The sequence below is a fragment of the Paroedura picta genome, chromosome 13, assembly GCF_049243985.1.
Source record: "Paroedura picta isolate Pp20150507F chromosome 13, Ppicta_v3.0, whole genome shotgun sequence".
NCBI classification, from domain to species: Eukaryota; Metazoa; Chordata; class Lepidosauria; order Squamata; family Gekkonidae; genus Paroedura; species Paroedura picta.
This window is the reverse complement of record NC_135381.1, coordinates 42468601-42496530: the sequence shown is the minus strand read 5'-3', so window position 1 is coordinate 42496530 and position 27930 is coordinate 42468601. Positions and strand designations below refer to the sequence as shown.

The 27930-nt window shown below is 45.6% G+C and overlaps 1 protein-coding gene across 1 annotated transcript in view; it reads left to right on the top strand.

Moving 5' to 3' along the window:
* CAPN6 (calpain 6) overlaps positions 1 to 27930 on the top strand; it is a 61043-nt gene that overhangs the window by 18919 nt on the left and 14194 nt on the right. Inside the window, exons 4-9 of the mRNA XM_077308126.1 lie at positions 16842 to 16973; positions 19548 to 19756; positions 20642 to 20834; positions 23394 to 23587; positions 26051 to 26128; positions 27397 to 27592. Of these exons, the coding sequence (XP_077164241.1) occupies positions 16842 to 16973; positions 19548 to 19756; positions 20642 to 20834; positions 23394 to 23587; positions 26051 to 26128; positions 27397 to 27592 (1002 nt within the window). The remainder of the gene's footprint in view (positions 1 to 16841; positions 16974 to 19547; positions 19757 to 20641; positions 20835 to 23393; positions 23588 to 26050; positions 26129 to 27396; positions 27593 to 27930) is intronic.

Sequence of the window (27930 nt, the reverse complement as noted above, 5' to 3'; positions counted from 1 at the left end):
AGATAAGTCTCCCCCATCTTATATTGGTATATTTGGTTTTTCCTACCTAAATGCAGAACTTTACATTTGTCCCTACTGAACTTCATTTTATTCAGTTTAGCCCACTTCTTGAGCCTATCAAGATCATCCTGTATTCTGTTGCTGTCTTCAGTTGTGTTTGCTACCCCTCCCAGTTTAGTATCATCTGCAAATTTAATAAGTATCCCCTCTAATCCCTCATTATAAATATGTTGAACAACACAGGCCCCAGGACAGATCTGGCCCAAAAGACTTGTTTCATTTAAAGAAACTAGGTGTTTGTGGACTGCTACAACAGTGATCCTAGGCCACCATTCCCGTCCCCCGTGTTGTGTTACGTTTTTGCCACGATGATCACTATTTCCCTCACAAGAGAAGACCAAGGAGTTATAGGAGTTAAGCAGTTCAGCCCTCTCTTCATCATCTGTTATAATTTCACTTTCTTAACCTCGCAGGGGTCCTATGGTGTCCCTATTCTTTTTCTTGCTTGAAATATAACTAAAGAAGCCTTTTTTGTTATGTTTAGCATTTCTTGCTCGCCAAAGCTCATATTGAGGGCCATTCCACACCAGGATCTATGTGGAAAATTGGTTGCGGAACAAAAAAACGCCATTTTAAATAGTGGAATTTGTCATTATGCATACCTACCTTTGTAGTGGAATCCAGTTGTGTTTCTATCGTTTCCCACAGGTTTCCGGTCTCAGCAAAAATCGCTAGCCAGGAAGCGATATTGCCGAGCTTTGTCCCACCCCTGGCTACAACGAAGCGCTTTTTGCAGATCGGTTTCAAGAGTGTTGCAGATTGTCAGCGGCGTTGTGCATAACAGCAAAACAGTAGCGATTTCAATTAGCAACCATTGTGCAATTTTGAACGAGTGCGGAATGGCCCTGAGCTTTAGCTTTTCTAACACTCCCTCTATTGGTTATTTGTTTATACTCATCCTTGGTAATCAGGCCTTCCTTCCATTTCCTAAATGACTCTTTTTTATTGCTCAAATCTTTTTCCGACTGCTTATTGAGCCAACTTTGCTTCCTTAGGATCCTTCCATCTTTTCTTCTCAAGGGAATTGTTTGTGATTGAGCCTTCAGTATTTAACTTTTAAGAAACTCCCAGCCCTCTTGGACTCCCATCTCTTTAAGGCTTTCTTACCACGGGACTCTACGCAACGTAACTTTAAGCTTTCCTGAATTCTAGTCTATACGTATGACTACATAAAGGTTTTCTCTTTCCCACGATCAAAAATTCCAAAAGCACATGGTCACTGCTACCAAGTGTACTTCCACCTCATCTATCAGTTCTTCCCTATTGATGAGAATCAAGTCTAAAATAGTAGAGCCCCTGGTTCCCCTCTCTACTTTCTGGGAAATGAAGCTGTCAGCAAGAGAAGTTAAGAATTTAACAGAGTTTGCATTTTTAGCAGTCTTCCCTCCCCCAGCACCAAGAAGACAGAGTGACCCTGCCCCAGAGGGAATGTTCCATCTATACCTCGTGGTTCATAGCCACTGATGGACCTCCGATCCAGATTTTTCTCTGGTCCATTCTTGAAACTGCCTGTGTTTTTAGCCCAGACTAAACCGATCTTAGTTGCAACTTAACAGCAAAATAAATAAACAAATGTTGAATAGCAATCTCCAGAACATGTTCTGAGAGCCCCACCCAAATTGCCAGACAAGCACTCATATCTCCTTTGCGAGGTTATTCTTTCTGGCCACTCTTACCAGCTGCTGCCAAGATCTTTGATTGTTGGACTGTTCTTATCTTCCTGGAGTGATACGTGTTCTTATCTTCCTGGAGTGATACGTGTTTTATTTTGAAATTAAGGCTTTGGCTTTTCCCTCCTGACCACCATGAATACTAACATGATGTTATGTAACATCATCTGTCATGGCCAAGCCCTGAGATGTTTCCAGAATGTTGCTGAATGTCTCTAACATGTCCTTTGAAAGAAATGCAGATTACGTTTTCTTTGCTGATTAATGCAACTGAGGTCTTCCAATGTGACAGTGTAGATCTTTTAAGATTGTGTCCATTTAGCAATGCCCTCACTGTCATTAAAGAAACCTGGATTCTCTTTGAGTGCCACCAATCACTGAGATATATTCGAGAACTCTTAACAGGCCATAGCTCCGTGACAGATTGTCTACTTTACTATGAGAAGTTTGCAGGTTCTATCTTTTAAGTTTGCAGGTTCTATCTCTGGTGTCTCAGATGTTGGGAAATACTTTCTCTGCCTGAAATCCTGGCATGCCTCTCATAGGCCAGATGAAATGCACCCAAGAGTGCTAAAAGAACTTTCTGGAGAACTTGCACAACCCTTGTCCATCATCTTTGGGACCTCTTTAAGGACTGGAGATGTCCTAGAGGACTAGAAGAGAGCTAACATTATTCTGATCTTCAAAAAAGGGATGAAGGATGACCCGGGAAACTACAGACCAGTGAGTCTGACCTCTGTTGTGGGAAAGATAATGGAGCAGATATTAAAGGGAGCGATCTGCAAACATCTGGAGGACAATTTGGTGATCCAAGAAAGTCAGCATGGATTTGTCTCGAACAGGTCCTGTCAGATCAACCTGGTTCCCTTTTTTGACCAAGTAACAGGTTTGCTGGATCGTGGAAATTCAGTTAGTCGTTTACTTGGATTTTAGTAAAGCTTTTGATAAGGTTCCCCATGATGTTCTGATGGATAAATTGAAGGACTGTAATCTGGATTTTCAGATAGTTAGGTGGATAGGGAATTGGTTAGAGAACCACACTCAGAGTTGTTGTCAATGGTGTTTCATCAGACTGGTGGGAGGTGAGTAGCAGGGTATCTCAGGGCTCGGGGCTCGGTTCGGTACTTTTTAACATATTTATTAATGATCTAGATGAGGGGGTGGAGGGACTAATCAAGTTTGCAGATGACACCAAATTGGGAGGACTGGCAAATACTCCAGAAGATAGTGACAGAGTTCAACGAGATCTGAACACAATGGAAAAATTGGCAAATGAGAACAAGATGCAATTTAATAAAGATAAGTGTCGCATCTCCTTGATGTCCCACCCCTGAGAAGAGCTTTTCTCCTGGCACGAATGAATGCTTTCCCCTCAAAGGTCTTAGAGGGAAGATTCCACCATATCCCATACCATGCAAGACTCTGTCCGTGTGGTTCTGGTTGCCCTGACTCTGTCTCACACATTTTGTTACATTGCCCCTTATATGAGCAGTGTCGGGATGACAGCTTTGTTGCTTTGCTGGGAAACAAGCCTTCTGTAAGTAAATCTATGACCTTGCAATTTCTGCTCTCTGACAAAGACCCAGAGATAACCATTTTAGTTGCCAGAGTTTTAACTAAGATGCTTTTATAATATGCTGCCTACCTTGTATTTTATCTTTTATAGTTTATTTGATCATTTTAAGATCTGTTTGGTTATGTAACCCCATTTTATTATTTTGTTGAAATTTTAAACCCTACTTTTATATGTCTTATACATTTTATGCCAATAAAAGGTTACTGTCTGACTGACTGATAAGTGTAAAGTTCTGCATCTGGGTCAGAAAAATGAAAAGAATGCCTACTGGCTGGGGGATACGCTTCTAGGTAACACTGTGTGTGAACAAGACCTTGGGGTACTTGTGGATTGTAAACTAAACATGAGCAGGCAGTGTGATGCAGCGGTAAAAAAGGCAAATGCCATTTTGGGCTGTATCAACAGAGGCATCACATCAAAATCACAAGATGTCATAGTCCCATTGTATACGGCACTGGTCAGACCACACCTGGAGTACTGTGTGCAGTTCTGGAGGCCTCACTTCAAGAAGGATGTAGATAAAATTGAAAGGGTACAAAGGAGAGCGACGAAGATGATCTGGGGCCAAGGGACCACGCCCTATGAAGATAGGTTGAGGGACTTGGGAATGTTCAGCCTGGAGAAAAGGAGGTTGAGAGGGGACATGATAGCCCTCTTTAAGTATTTGAAAGGTTGTCACTTGGAGGAGGGCAGGATGCTGTTCCCATTGGCTGCAGAGGAAAGAACACACAGTAATGGGTTTAAACTACAAGTACAACGATATAGGCTAGATATCAGGAACAAAATTTTCACAGTCAGAGTAGTTCAGCTAAAAGAAGGGACCGGATTTTCCAAGCTTCCTGGCTAGTAGTTCTCCTACTACAAACTAACCTAGGAACCCACTTGCTACATTTCCAGACTTCCTTTCTTGTTCTCAAGAACCTTCTCCTTCCTTGCTTTTTAAATGGCTTCTAGATTTCAGGCCCCAACAGGATGTGGTGTGACCACAAAATTGTACTCTCGGTAAAACATGCTGCAACACATCATATCCTGTTGGTTTGCTCAGGTATTTGGTTTCACTGAAACCTTTTGAGATGTGCAAAATTTCCAAAATCCAAAAAGAATTCCAATTTATAACGGTGCTATTCCTGTCAGTGCTTTCCACGTAAGGCCGTGTTTTGCTTAATTTGCATCCTGCCATGGACAATTTCCTGTGCGACTGCAGCTTGTGGGATTGGGCCCGGATCAGAGCCCCTGGGGCATACGTTAATTAGGTGGGGGAGGAAGGTTTCTGGCTGTCAACCTTTTCAGGAAATGTTACGATGCCTCCTGGCAGTGATACCCAAGGAATGTCTTGCGGCTGGTTTCTCGGTTTGCTTCTATATTTAGAAACAGATTGGGAAGAGTGAAATTCTGACTTTTCAGAGCATATTTTCAGGTGTTCATCCCATGATTTTCAAATAAATGCACATGTGCATGGATTCAAGAAATACCATGCACCTAAGGTGTTCTTTTGGGGGGGGGGGAGGAAAGGGGGGGGTTACATTAGCACAAAGCCAGAAAGCAAAGGTACCATCTGGTATAGAGTTTCAGGAAAGTTGTATGTGTTTTAGGAATATGTTCAAATGAGAGTGATTTCTTCACAAATAACCCCTTCCTTTTCTGTATAGGTATTTGTAGAGTCCGGCTGTTTTACAGTTAGGGTTGCCACCTCCAGGTTGTTAAATCGCTGGAAATTTGGGGACGGAGCTTAGGGAGGGACCGAATGAACAACGTTGAAGGATTGATGGAGTACTGATGGAGCTAGCTCAGTTTCGCAGGGCCTGCAAAAGGGAGCTCTCCCGCCAGGCACTTGGTTGAGGCCAGGCATAACCAACAACACCTGCAGGGCCCCTGCTCCCTCCCTCCCTCCCTCCCTCCCAGAACGCCATCAGAGCACTCTGGTCCTGGACCTGTTTGCACTGTTACCATTGTTGCAATGATCAGTGTTCATAGTATTAATGTTATCTAGCTGTTATGGATTGTTTCTTGTATTGTTTTCTAAGTTTTTATGTAAATCAAGTTGAGGGAGGTATATAAATATAATAAACAAACAAATATCAAAGTGCCCCCCCCCTCCAAAGCAGCCATTTTCTCCAGGGGGACTGATCTCTTGAGTCTGGACTTCAAAAGAAAAAGAAGAGTTGTTTTTTATATCAGTTGTAATTCCAGGAGATCTCTGGGCTTCACCCAGAGGTTACCACCTTATGTGGAGTCTTCAAGAGCATTTCTGCAGCTGTGTTTCTCCCTGTGTCTGCGTTTTTAATGACGCAAGGAAAGGAAACATTTTCCCACATAAATTCGCCTATCTGGGAGAAAATTCAAATTATACTCCTCCATATTTCATGTTTTCTGAATCCTCAGATGTGGCTATTTCAAATTTTCTGCGGGTGTTAGCTTTCTGTGGTGGAGAATTCATATGATCACTTTTACCCACCATCCACCCATTTTGGGCCGTATTTCTAGTGCCGTGTCTCCATCCTGCCTTCCATGTCTTGTTTTCTCTTTCCACTTTATGATTTCTGTCTTTAAGAGAAGTATTTATTGCATTACAACTCAGGGCAGCTGTAATGTTATTTATGGATATTACATGCTTGTTTTCTGACTGTATGATACTTTATCTTTACATTTCTTATTTCATTAATCGCAGTCATAATTCATGACTTTAACAGGCAGCTTCTAGCATTAGGTTGCAGTCCTGTCATTTCTCCCTATTCAGTATTTTCATGATTTCCTCCTTATTTATTTATTATTTATTTATTTAGATTTATATACCGCCCTCCCCGAAGGCTCTTATCCCCCACTCCTGTTCCCCCCCTTATGTGGACAGTCTTTTGGATGCAGTTTTCAAAATGCATGCCTCAAGAAGGGAGAATAAAAATGTGAGGTATGAAAGCATGTCAGTAGCTTTTTTTTAATTCCTTATTTCCTGCCTCCTTGTCTCTCCCCACTTATTCTTCCTCTTGTGAACGGTATTTTGCCCACCATTGTTCATGACCAGTTCAGACATGATTTGTGTGAGTGCTTTGTTAAATGAAAGCAGAATGTAGCCATATTTAGGCACCAGAGAACGCGGCTGAAAAGTGCATAGTGAATGCAAAGCATTTTAAATGCTCTCCTACAAAGTCTGTCTCATCCACTTTAAATTACCACCAATATGGCTGGGGGGAGGAGGGGGTTATGCCGGGCTGCGAGTGAACTTTCAGTGACCCCAGTTTTGTTTGCTGGTTGGTTTATGACTAGTAGCGGGAAACCTTGAAGGACCCCCATTTTGATTTCTTGGGAGGGGGGTGTTGCCGAGCAGCAGGAGGATTTTGAAGGACCCCCATTTTGATTACTGGGGGTTATTTGAAGCTCACAAACTGCTCTGCATAACCCCCCCCCCGAAATCCGAATGATGGTCATTCAAAGATTCGGGGGGGAGGGGGGCGTAAGCCATGTGGCCCTGCACAGTACAAGTGTCTATGTAAACAGCCCTCTGCCTTTTATTTAAGAGGATGGAGTAAATAAAATAAAGAACAAATTTTAAAAGAAATGGGAAGGCATGAAATCATGATCCTGTGCTTCAATGGGCAGCAAGATGCAGTGAACAAAATGGGGGCGATGCTCAGGGTGTCTTTATTGTGTTATTGTGCAGCAACATTAACACATATGCACAAAACAAAAAGGAGTTGTTTTTTATACCCTGCTATTCACTCCCAGCCTCTTGTGGCACAGAGTGGTAAGGCAGCAGATATGTTGTCTGAAAGCTCTGCCCATGAGGTTGGGAGTTCAATCCCAGCAGCCGGCTCAGGGTTGACTCAGCCTTCCATCCTTCCGAGGTTGGTAAAATGAGTACCCAGCTTGCTGGGAGGTAAACGGTAGTGACTGGGGAAGGCACTGGCAAACCACCCCGTATTGAGTCTGCCATGAAAACACTAGGGTCAGACATGACTCAGTGCTTGCACAGGGGATACCTTTACATTTTCCTTTATTCACTCCCAGAAGGAGTCTCAATGCAGCCTACGATTACCTTCCCTTCCCCTCCCAAAACAGAGACCCTGTGAGGGAGGTGAATTAATATGATACATTTTAATGTATAATCTTTCCAGCAGGGTGCTGGACAGGGTCCATCTATAATTGCTTGCAGGCTCCAAGCCTCTGTTACAGCTGTAGGCACCAGTTTCTATAAATACTCCTAGTCTTCCCTCAGCTGTCTCTCCTGTTGTCTGCATACTGCTTTTTGCTTCCCTGTCTAACCAGCTTCATCCTTGCTTAGGTCCAGGGGTCTCACCTCAACCAGGAGATCTGACGGTGGCATTCCCACACCCACCCACTAATCTGGAAAGGCCCTTTTGCATGGGGGGGGAAGGGGTGGCCACTCCTGTTTCCTCCCCCCCCCATCCCCATGTGTACATTCTTTTGGATGCAATTTTCAAAATGCATGCCTCAGGTTGGGAAATCCCTGCATGGATTAGGTGGAGACTGGAAAAATGGGGTCTCCAGGTCTAGCCCACCCTCCAAAGTAGCCATTTTCTTCAGGGGAACTGGTCTCTGTCAACTGGAGATGAGCTGTAATTCTAGGCAAACTCCAGGCTCCACCTGGACAATGGCAACCTACAGGGGAGGGTGCTGGGTGCTTCACACTGCAGACTTACGTTTGCTACAGTTGTCTGAAAAAAGAACGTGATTGTCTGTGAGGGAACCAGGTCCCTGAGCATATTTATGGGCCTGCTACCATGCATATATTTGCTTATTACGTTTTTATCCCACCTCAAGGACCTCGAGACATCATCCATCATTCTTCTTCTCTCTGCATAGTTGTGGTTGTATGCGTACATTTAACTGTGCTTGTGTGTTGGTGGGGGTCTGGTGGATGAAGATGTTTCTCCTTGCGTTTGCTTGTTGCTCTCCACTGTGCATGCCTCGCTCGGTGGGTCTCGGGAGGCAGGGTGCATAGCCAGGGCAAGAAAGGCTGTAAGACAGATCTTCCTCCCTCCCTCCCTCCCTCCCTCCACCCAATAAAAAAAGATGATAGCTCCGCCGGCATTGCTCAGATTCTCTGTCTCGCTAGAGCTGTAGAACTGATGGAAAGCGACATCCTGACCCCCATCAAAACTCCAGGGGAATTCTGGCTTCAGTGAGGTCCATATTTCATCCATCAAAATATCTACTGCTCAGGAGGTCTTAATTCTGTTGTGCCGGGGCTGGCTGGGGGGGGAGGGAGGAGAGAAATATGATCCTGAACTTCTCTTGCGGCATCCTATTAATCCTCAATTATAAATAAAACTTGCATTAACAGCGAAGGCCCCCCCCCCCCCCGCCCTCCTTTTCTTGATTCAGCCACGTGGAATAAAGTGGTGGGACGCTGAGCTAGCTGACAGAGAAATCTTTTGACAGGACTGTAATAATTCATGGTAGTTATTACAAGTTAAGTAGGGACCAGAATCAATCTATCTCTTTTTTTAAAAACTTAGTGAGGGATGTTGGTCTGGCCATGTTGGTCTGAAGCTGCAGTAAGTGTGTGCTCACACACAAAGCACCTCTGGTGGGGAATCCACCATAGACTCCCACCCTCCAAATCTCCTGACATTTTCCAAGCTGGAGTTGATATCTTACTAGTGGCTCCTTATACCAACTGGCTATAAAGGTAAAGGTCTCCCCTGTGCAAGCACCGAGTCATGTCTGACCCTTGGGGTGACGCCCTCTAGCGTTTTCATGGCAGACTCAATTCGGGGTGGTTTGCCAGTGCCTTCCCCAGTCATTACCGTTTTACCACCCAGCAAGCTGAGTACTCATTTTACCGACCTCGGAAGGATGGAAGGCTGAGTCAACCTTGATTGAACTCCCAGCCTTATGGTCAGAGCTTCAGACAACATGTTGGCTGCCTTACCACCCTGTGCCATAAGAGGCTCTTACCAACTGGTTATAGAACCCTTCAAAAGATAAGTTCCAGAATTGGTTGTGATCCGTTCTTGGGTTCTGAACCAATTCCCAGGTTTACCATCTTTTCCAGACAGGGGAACTAAACAGTCTTCATAGCTCAGTCAGGGTTGGAATAGCTTCTTCCGATGAGAGAATTACTGACATCCTATTGTGGATGTTAGTGAGCAGATAGTGCAGTTGAAAGAAGAATCACACCATTGACTTCAATAGGCGTAGAAGGGCATAACTCCCCTTCAGAGGGCTCTGTGAATCTCGGGAGAGTGGGTTGACTCGAGATGCTAAATGCAAACACTCTGCGGAAGGCCTTTCAAGAAGGCATCTGGAAGAGAGGCCCTGAAGGAGCTTCATTTCTTCATGTTTCTCGAGTCCTTCTCCAAATACTCTCAGGGCAAAAGCCTTGTAAATGTGTCTTTTAAATATCAGAAATTAAATCGCACATAGCTTTATGGCGGTGCTTATTACATTTTTACGAGCGTGCAAGTCTGCGGGCGAACATTTGGGATCTCTTAAATTTGTTCTTGTTAGTTATGCAGCTCACAGGAGCAACAACACCCAGGACGGCCTTTTGTCTTGCTGTCTGTGCAGCCTGGCTGTGATTGGGCATGACTCTGATAGGGCCCTCCTAGGCAGAGCTGTGTCCTTCGGAGCCCACTGATTTAAATTGATTAGGACCTGCCACTCCCCCCCCCCCCCTGGAGTGGTACCCACACTGGTCTGGAACTAAAGTCTTGTTGCACCTTAAACATGAACTACATTTATTCCATTTTATTTTCTTCCAGTTTTATTTTCTTCTAGCTTGGTGTAGTGGTTAGGAGTGCGGATTTATAATCTGCGCTCGCCCACATGCAACCAGCTGGGTGACCTTGGGCTCACCACAGCACTGAGAAAACTGCTCTGACCAAGCATGAATATCAGGGCTCTCTCAGCCCCACCTGCCCCACAGGGCGTCTGTTGTGGGGAGAGGAAGGGAAGACAAATGTAAGCCACTTGGAGACCCCTTCGGGTAAAGAAAAGTGGCATCTAAGAACCAACTCTTCTTCTTCTTCAATAACATCAGGGCCCTCTCTGCCTCCCCTCCCTCACAGGGGGTCTGTTGTGGGGAGAGGAAAGGGAAGGGGATTGTAAGCCGCTTTGAGACTCCTTTGGGTAGGGAAAAGCGGCATATAAGAACCAACTTTTCTTGTTCTTATTCTTTATTCTGGAATAAGTCTCTAAGGTGCCCCCAAACTTCTGCCTCTTTCCACTGTAGCTGTCAGTCTTCTGGGCTTTCCCACACATTGGGCATTGTCGTGTGAAGCCCGCTGTAGGCCTGGGCAAACTGAGCCACTCCTGTTCTTGCGGAATCACCGACTGGCCTTCCCATTCTGGTCTACTGTGTTGAGGGGCATATATGGGAAGTGGCCGTGCTTCAAGAATGTAGGACTAAAAGCTAAACAAGGACCTGTAATTTAGCCTGGAACTAAACAGCCAAACACGGAGTAAACTGTAAAATACCCTGTACATGGGTACACTGCACAGCTGTGGGTAACAAGCCTATTTCGCCTTCTTGTTGAAGCTTTTGAGCTGTCTTCAAGGAAAGCATGAACATAAAGTGCATTGTAATATGCAGACATGTCATTGACTAGCTGGTAAGACCTAAAAGGGCCAAAAAGGCACTTTAGCCACAGTTCTTATCTGGTTTTCAGAGAAATCGTGTTTGATGTGCTTTTCTGGCTTATCTGCTGGGGGTGAAAGGTAATGAATCCAATGATGATGATGATGATGATGATGATGATGATGATGATGATGATGATGATTGGGAGATTTGGTCCTGGGTGGATCAACCCCTTCCAAAACAACAGCATCTCATCTAGGACCCTTTCCGTCTTGCCTGTGTTCCATTTCAGTTTATTTGTTCTCATCCACTTAGCCACAGTATCCGGGCTCTGCTCCAGGACCGAAGCAGCTGGATGCCCTTAATAACAAGTGGATCTGGGTCCCATCAACGTGCTGTTGCTAGCCAGCCAAGAAGCTATGGGTGATCTCATGCAGTGGTGTTCTGCTAAGCAGCACTGGTGACAGTACTTTTCCTTGAGGTAGCCAAAGTCCCAAGGAGGAGGCTCAACACCCCAGATGTTGTGTCCTTTTAGAACAAAACAGGGAAGAGGTGGCTCTGTTAACCCAGAGAAAGGGTCCACAGAAAGGGTCAGATTTTTCAGGGCAGTAGCAAAAATACCAAATCATATTATCTGGTTTATAAATGCACCTCTAATACCCTAGGTAAGGGGTTCCCAATCTTTTGGGGGGAGGCAGCAACAAAATGGCTGCCGCAGAAGGCAGAGCCATGCATGGAATGTCAGAGTGTGGAATTATTCAAGACTCGAAGATCTGTTTAACATTTAAATATGAACGTACTGTTTCAGAATGTTTTCTTGTGTGAACACAGGTATCTTCACTCATCCAGTGAAAAGCTTTGTGCTCTATTTGCAGTTGGCCTCAAAGCAACATTTTAAAAACCTGCTTAGCCAATCTGATCTCCAGAGACCAATCAGAAGTCTGGGTGGTCAAAGGTGCCCACTGTCCCCACCTACTTTCTAAAAATTTTTTGCAGGAATACGCTGCCCATGGGTGCATGATTAAAGCCAAAAAAAGTTCCGTGCTCAGCAATATTCAGTCAGCTTCTAAAGTTAATGTTTTTACATCTGTCGATAGCAAGAATAAAATGAAACAATTAAGCTATAAAATAAAACCAAGAGCATAATAGAAGCAACATGTTTTTTAAAAAAAAATCAATAGCAGAAGGAATCAATAAAGCATGTAAGCAGGCAATTGGAGAGGTGAAAGATCTCAGCAATGCACATGGGAGAAAAGTTAACGGACTTGTTAATCACCCCAGATAATTCGGCTGGGACTTCTAATCAGGGGCTGCCATCTCCAGAATCCAGCACCACCTTCAGAGTCAAGGGGCCAGACCAGGATTTCTGCTGAAGAGAGCTTTGACTCTTGGACTCTTACATCCTGAAAATGTTGTGGTCTTTAGGTGTTCCTGGATTTGAATCCGGACCAGAACTTCTGTGGATGATGTGAATTGACAAGCAGGATCAGAAAGGAGCTTGGTGGTCCTTAAATATATGTATGCATCCCCCTACCCAGGATGAATTTCACTTGCTGGAAGGAGAACATTCAATATATATTATCTCAGCCTACTAAAGATTTGAAACTTCCTGTTAAAAGACTAGATGGTGTTTGTGGAGAAACACGAAAAACAATGGCACTCCCAAAAGGAAGTTTTCCATAACATATTGTGACACATTGCATTTGACATTTCGTAGTGATGTTATTTGCCAGTGATGTCTGGATGAAAAACTGGCTGGAAATATAACGGAGCAGCTGGAAGTCATCATGCAGCGTCATTCCAGTCTTGCTTGGAATATCGAAAAGACCTTTAAAAATGGCCCTTTCGGTTGCTTTCGCTCCTTCCTCCATCGGTTCACAGGGAGTGGATCCAGACACCCACTCAAAGTCATCAGGATCCCACCCAGCCAGCTTTCATCGTTTTTAAGAAGAATGAAATCAACTGATTTGTTTCCAAAACCTGGATTTAGATGCTGCATTCTCTTTATATATATATTATTCTCCCTCCTCCGCTGTGCAGTAAACTGATCAGATTTATCTCTCTAGACATTGCTGAGCTTTTTATGCCCAGCTGAGAGGGGAGATGCCTCCAGCAGCTCAGGGTGTTCTCTCTCAAATGTGCTTCTCTCTTGTCAGATTCACAGTCAACACACCTTTTATGAGCCCCATTGCAGGGTGATAAAATGTTTACAAAATTGTTCATAAATATTTCAACAAGTGGTGGGGAGGGGAACACAGATTTTTTAATTATTTTTGAAAGAATGTGTCCCTTGTGTCTCTGAGAACCAATTTGGTGTGGTGGTTAGGAGTGCAGACTTCTAATCTGGCGAGTTGGGTTCGATTTTGCCCTCCCCCACATGCAGCCAGATGGGTGACCTTGGCCTTGCCACGGTGCTGATAAAGCTGTTCTGATATCAGAGCTCTCTCCGTCTCACCCACCTCACCCACTCTCCCTGAGGAAAGGGAAGATGAATGTAAGCCACTTTGAGCCTCCTTCGGGTAGAGAAAAGCGGCATATAAGAACCAACTCTTCTTCTTCTTCGAATCATAGAATCATAGAATCATAGAGTTGGAAGGGCCATCTACAGGCCATCTAGTCCAACCCCCTGCTCAACGCAGGATCAGCCCTAAGCATCCTAAAGCATCCAAGAAAAGTGTGTATCCAACCTTTGCTTGAAGACTGCCAGTGAGGGGGAACTCACCACCTCCTTAGGCAGCCTATTCCACTGCTGAACTACTTTGACTGTGAAAAAATTTTTCCTGATAAATTTTTCCTGATAAAATTTCTTCTTCTTCTTCTTCTTCTTCTTCTTCTTCTTCTTCTTCTTCTTCTTCTTCTTCTTCTTCTTCTTCTTCTTCTTCTTCTTCTTCTTCCCTGAAGAGCACCATCCAGTTTAAGCTTCCACCGATGGAGTTTACACTGAGGCTGTTCCTCATGGGACTCCTCAAGTCTCCTGGGTGAGAAAACTGCAAGGAAGGATCTTCCGAGCTTAGAGGTAGCATCTCTTGGGGCAGAAGGCAGGATGATCGAGGCGAGACAGTACATTACCATGTTAGTCGTTGAACTGTGTTAAACTACTAGTGGAGGGTTCTGGCCTTGCTGGCCCAGGCTAGGCTGACCTTGCCAGATCTCAGAAGTTTGTACTTTGGTGTGAGAGCACCATGGAGGTCCAGGGTGTTGGGACTTTTCGACTTGGCTTGGCCCTCAGTCCCTACAGAGAAATAGAGTTGCAAAGTAACTGAGTGTATTTGAAAGTATTTGAAAAATTCTGTACAGCTACTGAGATCTCCAGTGGCAAATCAGAAGCTTTGCTGGGCCAAAACTCTACCTTACCATAAGCACCTTTCTTAAGAGGTGCTCATGGGTGTTGAGCTACAAGGCTGGGACCCCTTGAGATAGCATCTGAACAGAGCTAATAGCTAAAGTTCTCACCGGGCCATGAAGAAAAAAACACATCCCCTCCAAGATTTTAGTGTTTCTTTTGGACACCCCAATGAAGAAACTGGAACCTGAGATGGGGCAATAGTAATCAAGAACCTTGATGGTTTACGTAACTTCTCTCTTTGAAGTGACAATTCTTGTTGTTTTGCTCCTGAGGAATGTAAACTTGAGCATATTTTGAGCACAATCCTGGGCTTCCAGCTCTGTGCTTCTGGCTTAGCATTTAGAAACCATACAGCAGTTTATTGAATGGGGGTGGGGAGGAGATGTTCTTGGTTGTTCTGTTTCCCTCATGTCGTTTGGCTGTTTGGGTCCTTTGGGGCCAGTGATCCTTAAACATAAACACATGCAAGTCTGTCTGCCACACTGACCTCTAAGCTTTTGAGGCTCAGGCTGATGAGAGAAGGCAGACGGCGTTCCTGTTCACATGCAAGTTCAAAACCATTGCTTTGATAAACTGGAGTGAGAGGCATGATCCGATTGACCTGGCCAAATGTGAGTGTGCTTCATTTTACTATTGTTTGGATTTCCTAATGCAAGTCCAGTGCCTTCCCCTCGCCAAAGCATACACCAAATAGTTGAGCCAACTATTAAGTAAGTAAACTTATAAAACAGTTCCAGAGACAAGGCGACTGGACAACAGCAGAGCCAGTGAAGCAAAAGGGAAATAACAACAGAATCTTACATCTAAAAGCCAAGGTCTGGTCCTGAGGAGGATCAAAACATCTTCACAATGGGACTTCAGTTTTAGGGTTCTGCAAACCCAGGGGGACCCATAAGTTTGTGTGTGGGGGAATTATTAAAATGTGGCAGTAAACCCCCCTCTCCCAAAGACGAATGATGTCTGCACCATCACAGAATACCTCCACACCCAGGTTTGGGTAACATCTTAGGTTTCCATGCCAATCCAAAACAGTACCCAGTGGAGGATGGGATGGCAGGAGGGAAGCAGGAGAAGCCATAAAGAGAGGGTAGAAATGACAAAGGAGTGAATCAGAGTCAGTGTGAGAACATGGAGTTGGACCCAGAAGGAGGAAACAGAGAGCAGCACATTGGATAAAATTGGTTCCAGACCCAGTGGGGGAACCGAGGGCCGTAGGGGATTGGAATTTCCCCTTCCCCAAAGGGAAAGGTGATGCTGGTGAATATGTCTCTTGTTCATATCACAACAAGGAACTGGTTCTTTATAGAGAGATCAACAGTGTGCTACTGTGTTGTTCCCTGAATCACCACCAATCCAGTGCACACAGAGAGCTTCTGCACATGAACTTTCTCCACTCCCTTTGTTGGAGTTAAAGGACATTTGTGTTGAATCCATGGAATTTCCCTTCCACTAAGTGAATGGTGCAGCCATTTCCAGCCCTGTGTGTGAGTTATTTGTAACAATTTGCCACAGATCACTGCTGTTATTCTGGGAGTTCTGCCCAGCCTTTTCCAACAAGGATGGATCTGGTCTTTTGCTGTCAAAGGAAGAAAACAATCAGGCACCATGTTATTCCTCTAACTCTGAGCCATCTTCTGCAACTGTTTTATTTTTGTAATGTTTGAAACTGTTGGAGCCTGTCCCCAGGAAAGTAAGACGAAAGCTATTCACTGAAACTTGAAAACTGTGATTCTAATCTCTTTTATTGTCCAGTCCAGCCTTTTTCAACATTTTGTCCATGGAGAAGCCCCTGAAATAATGTTTTAGGCTTCAAGGAGGTTGGGAAATGTCCGCTGGCCATGCTTCCCTATCACCCCCCCCCCAAGTGACATCACCACCTGTGATGAGGACTGGTGGTTTAAGGTGGGAGTGGGTGTGCAGGCTCTGCCCCCTCCCAGGTGAGCAATGGAACCATGCGAGTAATGGAAACAGCTGGCTCCCTGATTTGTGCCAGAGTCTACTAAGGCAGGAGAGGAAATGCCACAGACCCCCCCCCCCTGGAGCTCTGTGGACTCCTGGTTGGATATCCAGTCAATCAATTCATAATTGATTACAGTTCTAGATCAGCAGAATGAAATATACATTAGTTGAGTGGTTATAACAACCACACACACACACACACACACACACGCATATACAATCTTCCACTAAAATCTATATAAAAGCCAGATGTATGTCACTGAATTAACACCGCACTTCAGTAGACTTTTGCAACTGCTCAGGATCTAACAACTCGGAATGAGATTCTGGATTCAAGGTCTGCAAGAAGTATCCTTCCTCACATCTTCCTGGAATTTGTGGATGGATGGATGGGTGGGTGGGTGGGTGACAGACAGACAGACAGACAGACAGAGAGATGATGGACAGACAAAGGACATCATAGAAGGGTCAATGCAGCAGCGCATGTCCAGCTGTTTTACTTTCCCCAGTAACTCCAGGGCATAAATGCTCTTAAAGTGCCACACCATGATGTCTCCATTCTAATAAGATGGAAAAGGACTGAAATGGGCCAGATTGAAAGCTGCCCTGTGCTTGGGAACCAATACATTAGCCAAATCATTTGACAATACTGATTTCATATCTCTAATGTGATTTTTTTTTTGGTCCTTTAAGGAGCTTTGTGAAGATCCTCGCTTGTTCGTCAACGGCATCAGTTCCCATGACTTGCACCAAGGGAAGCTGGGGAACTGCTGGTTTGTGGCAGCGTGTTCCTGTTTGGCTCTCCGGAACAGTCTCTGGAAAAAGGTATGCTGCTCCTCAGACACCTAGGACACCTCGGCGCGTAGAATTCAGGCAAATTCTGGGTGGAGGATAGTGAAATCCTGGAGACATTTTTGCCTTCCATGAGCAATAAAGCTTAAAGGCACTCAGGCCTCACATCTCTCCTTCATTTGGGGAGGGAACAAAGAGCTATGACTTTATAAGCTGTTCTTAATCGTGCAACCGTTAGGCCTTACCGTTTACCCCCCATCAAGCTGGGTACTCATTTTACCGACTTCGGAAGGATGGAAGGCTGAGTCAACCTTGAGCCGGCTGCTGGGATTGAACCCCCAGCCTCATGGGCAAAGCTTCAGACTGCATTTCTGCTGCCTTACCACTCTGTGCCACAAACAGTAATGACTGGGGAAGGCATTGGCAAACCACCCCGTATTGAGTCTGCCATGAAAACGCTAGAGGGCGTCACCCCAAGGGTCAGACATGACTCGGTGCTTGCACAGGGGATACCTTTACCTTTATCTTTAAGGGTGCAACAGAAAGCCACAGTGATTCTTATGGCCCTTTAAATACTAACCCATTTATTGTGGGTGAAGATGAAGATAAATTTAATGGGTTGCTGGAGGGTTTTGTGCTGGGAGATGCTGGTGTGTCTAAATGACTGCAGTATGTCACTTTGGAATGTGCAGAAATCTTGTTTTTAAGAATATTTATTTATTTATTTATCCCATTTCCCTGAGGCAGCCTTAGAGAAGAGCAGTCTTCCCAAAATCTGTTTTATTATTTTTCCACCATTCATTCATTCATTCATTCATTCATTCATTCATTCATTCATTCATTCATTCAGGGGTTTCTTGACTGCTCCCCCTAGCAAGCCAGCTCAGAGTGGTTTCCAACATAATCAGATATTATCACAGTAATTCATACAAATACAATAATAAAAATTAATTTACCTTTTAACATAATTGAAACTATTAAAACTGTCTAACATTGAAGCCATTGACCTGTATCTTGCAAAGCGCTAAAAACTCTTTTGGGGGGCTGCCAATTGTCACTCAGGGCAATCGTCACTCACCCTGATCTCTTCTGGGAGCTCATTCCACCAAGCGGGGGCCAGGGCTGAAAAAGACCCCTCTCCACAAGGGATTAAAAGAATTCATAAAACAATTAAAGCATCATAAGAAGCTAAAACTAACAAGCCTTCCCCCTCAGCCATCTTCAGTCTGTCCTGCAGAACTGTCTGAAAGCAAGGTAGCATATATCAAGCAAGAATCAGAGGGGGGACCTGAGAGGAGTGGCCTCCATGGCCACAGCGATAGACCTGGCGGAAGAATGTCATCTCACGGGCCCTGTGCAATGATGACAGCTCCATCAGGGCCTTGATCTCACCCGGCAACTCATTCCACCATGCTAGAGCCCTGGCTGTGTTTGAGGCCAGAGGGATGTCTTTGGGGATTTTGAGATTCAAACATATATTGTAAAGTCATGTAACCCTTTTCTTTCAGGAGAAAGAAAAAGTCTTGTTTGCTTTTATTGCCTTTCTACCAAAATGGGCCAGCACCCTAGTGTAACATAAAACAAGAAACCGCTTCAAAATGAATGACTTATGTGCCAAAATGCACACACATATACACACAGGTACCCCAGGGCTAGGTTTTTGGAAAGATTTGTATTATTTCTTTGCGTTTTATGTTCCAGAAAGAGTGCAACTGCACTGAGCTGCAACCTGTAAACAAAACAAATAACTTAGGAACTCCTGCAAAGCTACCTGAAAAGCACTTTGTATTACTTCAGCATCTAAATGCTTAATTTCGGAGTGGGGGTCTATTTATGGCTGCCAGTCCTGGTTGAGAAATTCTTGGGGATCTGGGGCCTGAGCCTGGGTGAGGAGCATTCAAATGTGGTTGGGATTGGAGGGGTTAGGTGGCAGCAGTAGCCCCTGTATTCTGCCTATCACAAGTGGATTCCTGACCATTTTACTGAGTGTGTGGGTGTCCATGAAACTGAACTGGCCCTTAAATAAACACTTGGGGCGCAGGGAGAAAGAGTTGTGCAATAATAGTTCTTGGGCTTCCTTCTAGGGTTGTTTGTTTAAGTATTCTTAGTTGAATTATTTTGTAATTTTAAATGTATTTTTATCGCTCAGGTAATTTTTAAATGTTTTCCGCCTTGTGATTGGTTGGAAAGGGAGCATCAAAAAGTTTTGAATAAACTTAAATACATTTTGCGAGAATTCTATACAACCTTTTGGGCGTGTGGGTTGATACAAAAAGCTATGGATGGGTGCTATGCAGACTGCACCAGTGTGCAAAACACTCTCCTCCTACCTTTCGAGAAATACTCCACATGTTCCGCATCAACTGTCTCACTGCACTGTTTGCCAGAGAAAAGAGACACGACAAAAATAGGCTCTTGCTGTTGGCTTGATGAACAGATCTTTTTTAACATTTCTATTCTCTTATGATTACAGACTTCTTTTTGCCCATTAGAATTCCCATTTACAAGTCACATGTGTTGTGTTGGAATAAGATCATCTAATTGTGCCAAGTACAATTTTTCCGGAAGGGGAAAAAATATTATTCTCTGCTGTTCCGTTTGCTCCAGGTAATTCCCAAGTTCAAGGAACAGGAATGGGATCCAAGGAAACCGGAGAATTACGCAGGATTGTTTCACTTCAGTTTCTGGTGTTTTGGGGAGTGGGTTGATGTGGTTGTGGACGACCGACTGCCAACTGTAAATGGCGAGCTGATCTTCTGCCATTCCAAGGAACGCAACGAATTCTGGAGTGCTCTTCTGGAGAAGGCCTATGCCAAGTACGTGGCTGCTTTTAATCCTTCACAACTTCCGTTCTTTCATGGTGAGGGAAATTCCACTCTTATTTCAAATGCTCCTAATTCAGGGTGTTGGAGGAGAGTCTCCTGGATACCAGGGGCCACCTAAAATAAGTGTGTTTCAGATCAAATTGAGCCCTCAGAGCTAAAATGACTAAACGGAGCAGGGTTGCTGGGGACAACTTACTGGCAGTGGGAGAGAGGAATAGGTTGCCGTCACCAACAAAGTAGCTACATCATTTCCTGCATGAAACAGAAATGATGTCATCTTGTCTCCAGCACTGTGGGGATGCTCTGGGATTTTGGGGGGACAGGGGACTCTTTGTTAGAAGCAGTTTTTACCATTAAGAGAGGAACAGGTTGCACCAGCTTGGTGTCATAGTTAAGAGAAGTGGTTTCTAATCTGGCGAGCTGAGTTTGATTCCCTGCTCCTCCCCCACATGCAGCCAGCTGGGTGAACTTGGGCTCGTGACAGCTCTGATAGAGATGTTCTCAGAGATCTCTCATCCTCAGCTCCCTCACAGGGTGTCTCTTATGGGGGGAGGAAAGGGAAGGTGATTGTAAGCCTCTTTGAGACTCCTTCGGGTAGTGAAAAGCAGCATATAAGAACCAACTCCTCTTCTTACTGGAAAAGACAATGATGCTAAGAGAAGTTGAAGGTAGCAGAAAAAGAGGAAGGCCGAACATGAAATGGATTGGCTCAGTCAAGAAGCCCTGGCACTTGGTTGCCAAGATCTGAGCAAGACTGTTAACAACTGTTAAACTCCTAAAACTGTTTAGGAGGTCCTTCCTTCAGAGGAAGGCCATAGGTTGGCAGCAACTTGATCGCACGTAACACATCTTGAATTTGCTCTGTGCCCTTTCCAGGATGGCTGGGTGTTATGAAGCCTTGGATGGTGGCAACACTGCGGAAGCCATTGTAGATTTCACGGGAGCGGTGGCAGAGTCCATTGACATGACCAAGGGGAAATATGACCGAGACATTTCTGAGCAGATGAAGCTCTTTGAGGACCTGTGGAAAGTCTATAGAAGAGGAGGATTGATCAGCTGCTACATCACGGTGGGCGTGTGAATGAAGCAGTGGCAGGGCCGGCTTGGGCAGGGTAGTCAAGAGGCAGCACGAACCCCAGACCAAGGCTCCAATGCAGACCCAGCCCAAACAGCTCATGAGAACGCAGGCCTTACTCGTTCCACGAAGCCCTTGCAGGGACCAGGGCTTGGAGAACTTTTTCTTCTTCTCCTCTCTCTGCAGGGTGAAGTTGAAGTGACAAAAGATCATCCCCAGAATTAAACTGTGTTGTTTTAAAGGTGCCACTGGGCTCAGACTTTGTTCTGTTGCTTCAGACTAGAACTTTTTACCATTGAGAAATATTCTTCAGGCTTTGAGAAACCCCAGAAGTGGTGCAATTGGGCAGAATAGGGTTGGGAAGCAGAGCTGGGGACACGCCCACCCAGGGCCCCTCCCCTTCCCACCCCCTCCAGGCCCTTCATTGGCCATTTTAGGGGGGGTAGACCTGATCCTATATAGTTACTAGGGGCCAATCCCATTGCATTCACGAATACAACGGGCACTAGATTTGGGAGGGGGGGTGTCTGTGGAAGAACTCTGCAGACAGCCTCTCCCTCCGCCCCCAGGACCTGGAGAGGCTGTAAGCCAACTCTTCTTTGAAACCCCCTATGACTCCACTCCCTTAGGGAGGGCAAGCCAGTCCTGGAATGTATTTATTTCTCTTTGTTGATGCTAAAGAAATGGCTTTTACAAAATCTTCAGGAGGGGAAGTGGAGCAGCAGAGCCTTTTTCTCACCCTCCAATCAGTGCCGGCTGTCAGGTCTGCACCTCCATGACATCAGCTCTTAGAGAATCAGCTCATGAGTTATCCTGAGGTCCCCCCAGCGTCTCCCATGGCTCTCGCACAGGCCACAAATCTTCACTTGTGCTCTGCACAAATCAGGCAGTGTGTGTGTTTCCATGACAACACCGGGCGGGGGGGATGTCTCTGTGTGTGTGTGTGTGTGTGCGTGCGCGCGACACTATTCATTCTTTTTAAAACACAAATCCTGAAAACACCTGTGATATTCTCAGGGCCACCTTAACAACCAGAATTGCAGTCAATTCTTTTTATAGAGAGACTTTCTTTCTTGTCAAACAAATGGCACACGGATGACAATTCCAAGCTCTGTGTTGCCGGATGAATTTAGAAACACGCTCCTGCTTCTGTGGCGGGTGAATGAAAAGCTCTGTAGTCAGCAAAGCCCCCCGTGCAAGAGCTGACTGGATCAGACTGGTGGATCTATCTAATCCAGCATTGTGTTTCTTGCAGGGGGCAACCAGTAGCCCTGGGGAGCCCACAAACACAGCACCAGCGGCCATGTCTTCCCCCCGATGTGGTCTCCTTGCATTGGTGCTCAGATGTTTACTGCCTCTGCATCTAGCAATTTCCTTTGCTGAGCATGGCTTGTCGCCACTGATGGAGTACTCCTCCATTAATCTGTCTAATCCCCTTTTACAAGCATCTGCGCTAGTGGTGTAGGAAAATATATGTAAACGATTTGATACTGCTGAAGGATGCGGAATCGGCAGCCTTGCCTGTTGTCCTTGACAGGCGTCAACTCTATGGTAATGGAGAAGAGCATTATATCATTGATTAACGTTCTACGAGGCTATGCATAACACTCGGCTTAACAGTCAGCAACGTGAAAGGTCAATCAGCACAGTGCATAGCGCACCAATGCTTAAGATTAAAAACAGCACACCTAGAATGCAAATAAAAGCAGAACCGCTGTAAATAATGTACTCGTGCCCAGCAACAGAACCCAATGCCCCACTGTGGTACATGCCAGCTCAACAGAGCTGAAACCCAGTGGTTCTGCTGCCCCGGCAGAAATGCCCCTCCCACACAATTTCTCCTCCAGAGATTTTCTGATGTGCACTTGGTCCTGTTGGGTTGTCACTGCCACAGTGGCATTGGTTCTGCTGGGCTTTATTGCCACAGTGGCATTGGTTCTGCTGGGCTTTATTGCCTAGTCTTGATGCAGGGCTGGCCCTGCCACTCCGCTTCACTTGCACTGCAGGAATTCTCTTGGGCGTTCTGCTGAACTTGTATTGCCTTGCTATTTCCCCTCCATAGGAAACCTTCTTTGGGCAACCATAAAATTGGATTTCTGTCCAATCTTTTTGAAACTTGGGTTTCAGTTGGGAACAGGCTCCAGCTGCTACGCTGCAAATTTAACTCCTCTGTCTCAACACCTGCGAACACCAGAGCACTGAACAGACTTAGGGTAACTTTCCCATTGACTTTAATAGCTTCATTAGATATAATGGAGCCAAATCGATTTGGGAAGCCCAAATCTCTCTCTCTCCCTTTCTCTACGCCTGCCTGCCTACCTTCCCTCCTTCCTTCCCTCCCTGCCTCCAAGGCGGGGGCCGCACCCACCCACTGCCTGCTAGCGCCCGCTGTATTGGTCTTTCAGCGGGCTTAACTTCTAGTAATAGTAATAAATCAGGTCTGGTCCCCCACACCCATTCTGAGTTCTAGGTTGGGTTCCCAGTTTTAGGTTGGGATCTCAATTATCTATTTTGAAAGCTCATATTCACTTGAATTTCTTTCTCTTGCTGCAGCCATTAACTGCCCGTGATTTTGAGTCTGAAACTGCCATGGGTTTGATCCAAGGCCATGCTTACTCAGTCACAGCCATCCAGAAGGTGAACCTCGGAGAGAACCTGCTGTCCTGCTCCAAGTCGGAGAAACTCTTCATGATCCGGCTGAGGAATCCATGGGGGAAGAAGGAGTGGAATGGAGCATGGAGCGACGAGTAAGCAATGTCTCCTTTGGCGCCCCGAAACGTGGCTACCGAGTATGGAAGCACTCTGAGGATGAAGAGAGAGGCCCATTCAAGAGAATGAGGCACAACAAAGTCTGAGTCCGATGGCGTCCAAGATAGTTGAATTCTGGGGGAAAGTGTGCACGTCCACAAAAGCTTATAGGCTGTATGGAATTTTGTTGATCTTAAGGACTCTGGATTCAGACTTTCTTCTGCTGCTTCAGACCAACATGGCCACCCACCCGAATCTAAGACAAGCTTTCTTGATGGCCCTGGAAGGGTTTCCCGAATTGGTGGGAGCCAGTTAATTTATATGTATATATTTTTTAATTTATTAAACATCAGATGATGTGACCCCCTGACCAAATGGCCAATGGTGGGCCTGGAGGGAATGGGAAGGGGAGGGGCCCTAGGTGGGTGTGTCCTCAGCTATTCATCCCAACCATATTCTGCACCTTCGTGCTGTTTCTGGGGTTTCTCAATGTTAAAAAGAGTCAGAAATGTTGATCTAAGACAATAAGCTGATAGATGGGACTGCCTCTTTTAATGCAGACCTGTGCAGACCACAGGTCAGATTCATGTTTTGTGTGGCAAAAACTGAGCAAATATTCTTGGTTTCTATTTAAGGAAACTTTTCAGTGCAGGGAATATTCCACCTACTTAACCTACCATATAATGTTAGACTTTCTTTAGCTGAAATTTTTCTTTCCCTGATAGAGCTGTTCTGACTGAGCAGTAATATCAGGGCTCTCTCAGGGGCTTTTTGCACGGCTTCAAAATCGCACAATGGTTGCTAATTGGAAACGCTATTGATTTGCCTTAACGCACGACGTCGTAGACAATCTGCAACACTCCTGAAACCGATCAGCAAAAAGCGCTTCGTTGTAGCGCTTTCAGGGGAATCCCAAAAAGTGGATTCACCCTCCGGAAAGCGCTACACTCTTGCAAACAATCTGTAACACTAGCGATAAAGACCTGTGCGTTACCATTGTTGCGGTTTCTTCAAAGTCCCTCCTCCTGAGCCTGTCCTCCAAACTTCCGGCGAAGCGATCGCCATTTTTTTTTCTCCAAGCGAGCGGGGATAAACGCACCAGCGAGCCTCTTTCTGTTTAGAGGCTTCCCTGGCTTCAGTCCTTTACCTTTAGTCACTAAGCACAAACCACATAAAAGCCCGTTTGCTGAAATAAAGTCCCTTTATTTTTTACACATTAATTCAGCCGAAAATCGGGCCCGTGAGAGGGGGGGGGATTTTTTTTTTATCACTCGAGGCAGCGTGGCAACGATCATACGATCAAACGACAGCTCACATTAGGCAGCTGGATGGGTCTCTCCGTTGCAACGAATCTACCTAGATTCGTTGCTATGGGTCTGTTTTTTTTTTTAAAAAAACCTTTCTTAAAGGGAAAGGGGCTGTTTGGGAGCATGCTAACGGCTGCCCATTGGCTGCTTGACGGCCAGGGGCGGGACGAGCTTGGCAATAGCGCTTCCTTTCTAGCGATTTCTGCCGAGACCGGAAGCCTGTGGGAAACGCTAAAAAACGCAACTGATTCCACTACAAAGGCAGGTATGCATAACGACGAATTCCACTATTTTAAATGGCGATTTTTCATTCCGCAAACAATTTTCAACAAAGATCCCCGTGCGTCAGCCTCACCCACCTCACAGGGTGTCTGTTGTGGGGAGAGGAAAGGGAAGGCAGCCGTAAGCCACTTGGAGACTCCTTCGGGTTAAAAAAAACGGCATATAAGAACCAGCTTCTTCTCCAGTAATATCAGGGCTCTCCCAGCCTTGCCTCCCTCACAGGGTGTCTGTTGTGGGGAGTGGAAAGGGAAGGCGAATGTAAGCTGCTTTGAGACTCCTTCGGGTAGAGAAAAGTGGCAAATCAGAACCAGCTCTTCTTCATCATCTTCATCATCTCCTGGGAAGACAATTGATCTCCAGTTTGGTTCACTTGGAGAAAATAGTGGCTTGGGAAGATGGACTGTGGCATTATATGCCATTGAAATCCCTCCCCAAACCCTGCTTTTCTCAGGCTCCAACTGCAAAATCTTCAGAGATTTCTCACCCTGGAGCTGGCAACTCTAACCATGCGAGCTTGCTCTGTGACTGTGGGTCCAACCACACCGTCTTAGCCTATGCCAGGGGTAGTCAAACTGCGGCCCTCCAGATGTCCATGGACTACAATTCCCAGGAGCCCCTGCCAGCGAATGCTGGCAGGGGCTCCTGGGAATTGTAGTCCATGGACATCTGGAGGGCCGCAGTTTGACTACCCCTGGCCTATGCTATCTCACAGGCTTTATGTGAGGATGTAATAGAGGTCAGGAGACTGGTGCCAATTGCTTAATGGCAAAAGGAGGGTTATAAATGAAGTAAAAAGAATGGGTCTCACTCAGTAAGTTACAGCTTCCTCTGAACCAAAGGGATATTTAATGTGACAAAACACTTGGTTGCCAGGTCAGAGGAGTGGATGAACGTCAGCGATAAAGAAAGAAGGAAGATCGGACTCACGATGGACAATGATGGAGAGTTCTGGTGAGTAGCCCAATGGATGTCATGGGTGAACCACAGCCCACGGTGGGCATCTACTGAGGCCTGTGACCAGACTGTGGTCAGGTGACTGTCTAGCAATGCTGGTCCCATCTACTCATACCAAGAAGAGGAGATTGCCGCAGAAGCATTGCGATGTCACTGCGGTCATGAGGGCAGCCCCCCATTTTGTGCTGAGAGGGGTACCAGGAGCAAGGGTGGCTTAAGGATTTATGGGGCCTGTAGCGCCAAGGCCAATGTAAGGATTTGCAGGGCCCTACAAATTCAGTGGGAGCAGACAGACTGGGGCAGAGGGTCCCCCACAGTGAAAAGGGATATCACTCTGAGTGTCCATAGAGAGGGAAAAGGAAGCATGGGGCCCATAACGCATGGTGCATGTGCTATGTGGATAAAACGGCCCTGACTTCACTCCTTTGAAACTTCCTGGTGAGGCTTAAAGGGGCAAGAAAGAGTAACTTTCCTTCCCCTGTTCTAGAAGCTCATCTACAGGCCCTTTGCCCTTCTGGATCTGATGGACCACAGGATGCAGTTAGTTCTGTAACACCAGGGCCAAAACTAATCACTCCTACACTGGGATCCCCTGTGTACTGGCTACGGGCTCCGTGGAATCCACCCACTCCTTTTCTGGTGCCCACCAAGTAGTTTTTGGAAGGGGGCAGGGCCGGGTAGGTCTGACTGGCCATTGGCAATTTGATTGGCTGTGCAGATTTTTAAAAAATTTACTCTGCTCTAACAGCAGAAGAATCTTTCCTATGTGACTGCAGGATAGCTGTGGCAGCCATTTTGTGATAGTGGCTGCGGCAGCCATTTTGTGATAGTGGCTGGATCCACCACACTGCTTCAGAATGGCAAAGGTGCCTGCAGGCTCTAAAAGGATAGGGAGCCCTGATTTATGGTGAACCCACTGTGAGATTCTCAGTGAGCGGAGGGGGGGGGGTAGCCATGAGAGACACAAAACATTTCCTTATGTTGTGTTTGCCCATGCAGTATTTTCTGTGGCTGTACCAAAGCTTGTGGAACTCCTTAAATGTTTGAAGTGCATTCCTGCAGTTCCTTCATGGGCAAAGATGTGATGCATTTAAAGTTTTAAGTTATTGTTTTTTTTGACTTTGCATTAACTGAAGGCTGGCCCAGGGCTTCCAGTTTTTCCAGAAGAATGATATGTTACTAAGGATTTCTTTGTAATTTGGGCCCTCCACATTTCTGACTTCAAAAGCGAGCGATGATCTTCTTTCTTTGGCTCTGTTGGCCAGGATGACGTTTGAAGACTGGTGCAAAAATTTCACTGACGTTGACATCTGTCGGCTTTTGAACACATCCTTCTTTAGCATCCACAAAACCTGGGAGAAGAGGATTATGTGTGGTGCCTGGAAGAAGAACCTAGACCCCCTTCTGAACCGCTCTGGAGGATGTTTAAATAACAGAGCCACTTTCCTGCAAAACCCACAGGTGGGGGAATGTTTATCCTTGTGTTTCCCACATTAATGGAAAATAATATGTATGTGCCGTGAATGACTCCTGAACAGGGTTCACAATTCCAGGTTGAAAATCTCTGGAGATTAGGGGTCAGAACCTGGGGAGTTCCACTTGCATAATTTTATGGTTGGGGTCACCACAACATGAGGAATGTATTAAAGGGTCGTGGCATTAGGAAGGTTGAGAACCACTGATGTAGACCAGGGTTCCCCAGGTTTTTGAGTCTTTGGGCACCGTTGAAATTCTGACAGAGCATGGTGGGCATAGAATTCGGGTTGACAGGTTCCTCCTGGCAACTGCAGGGGGATGGG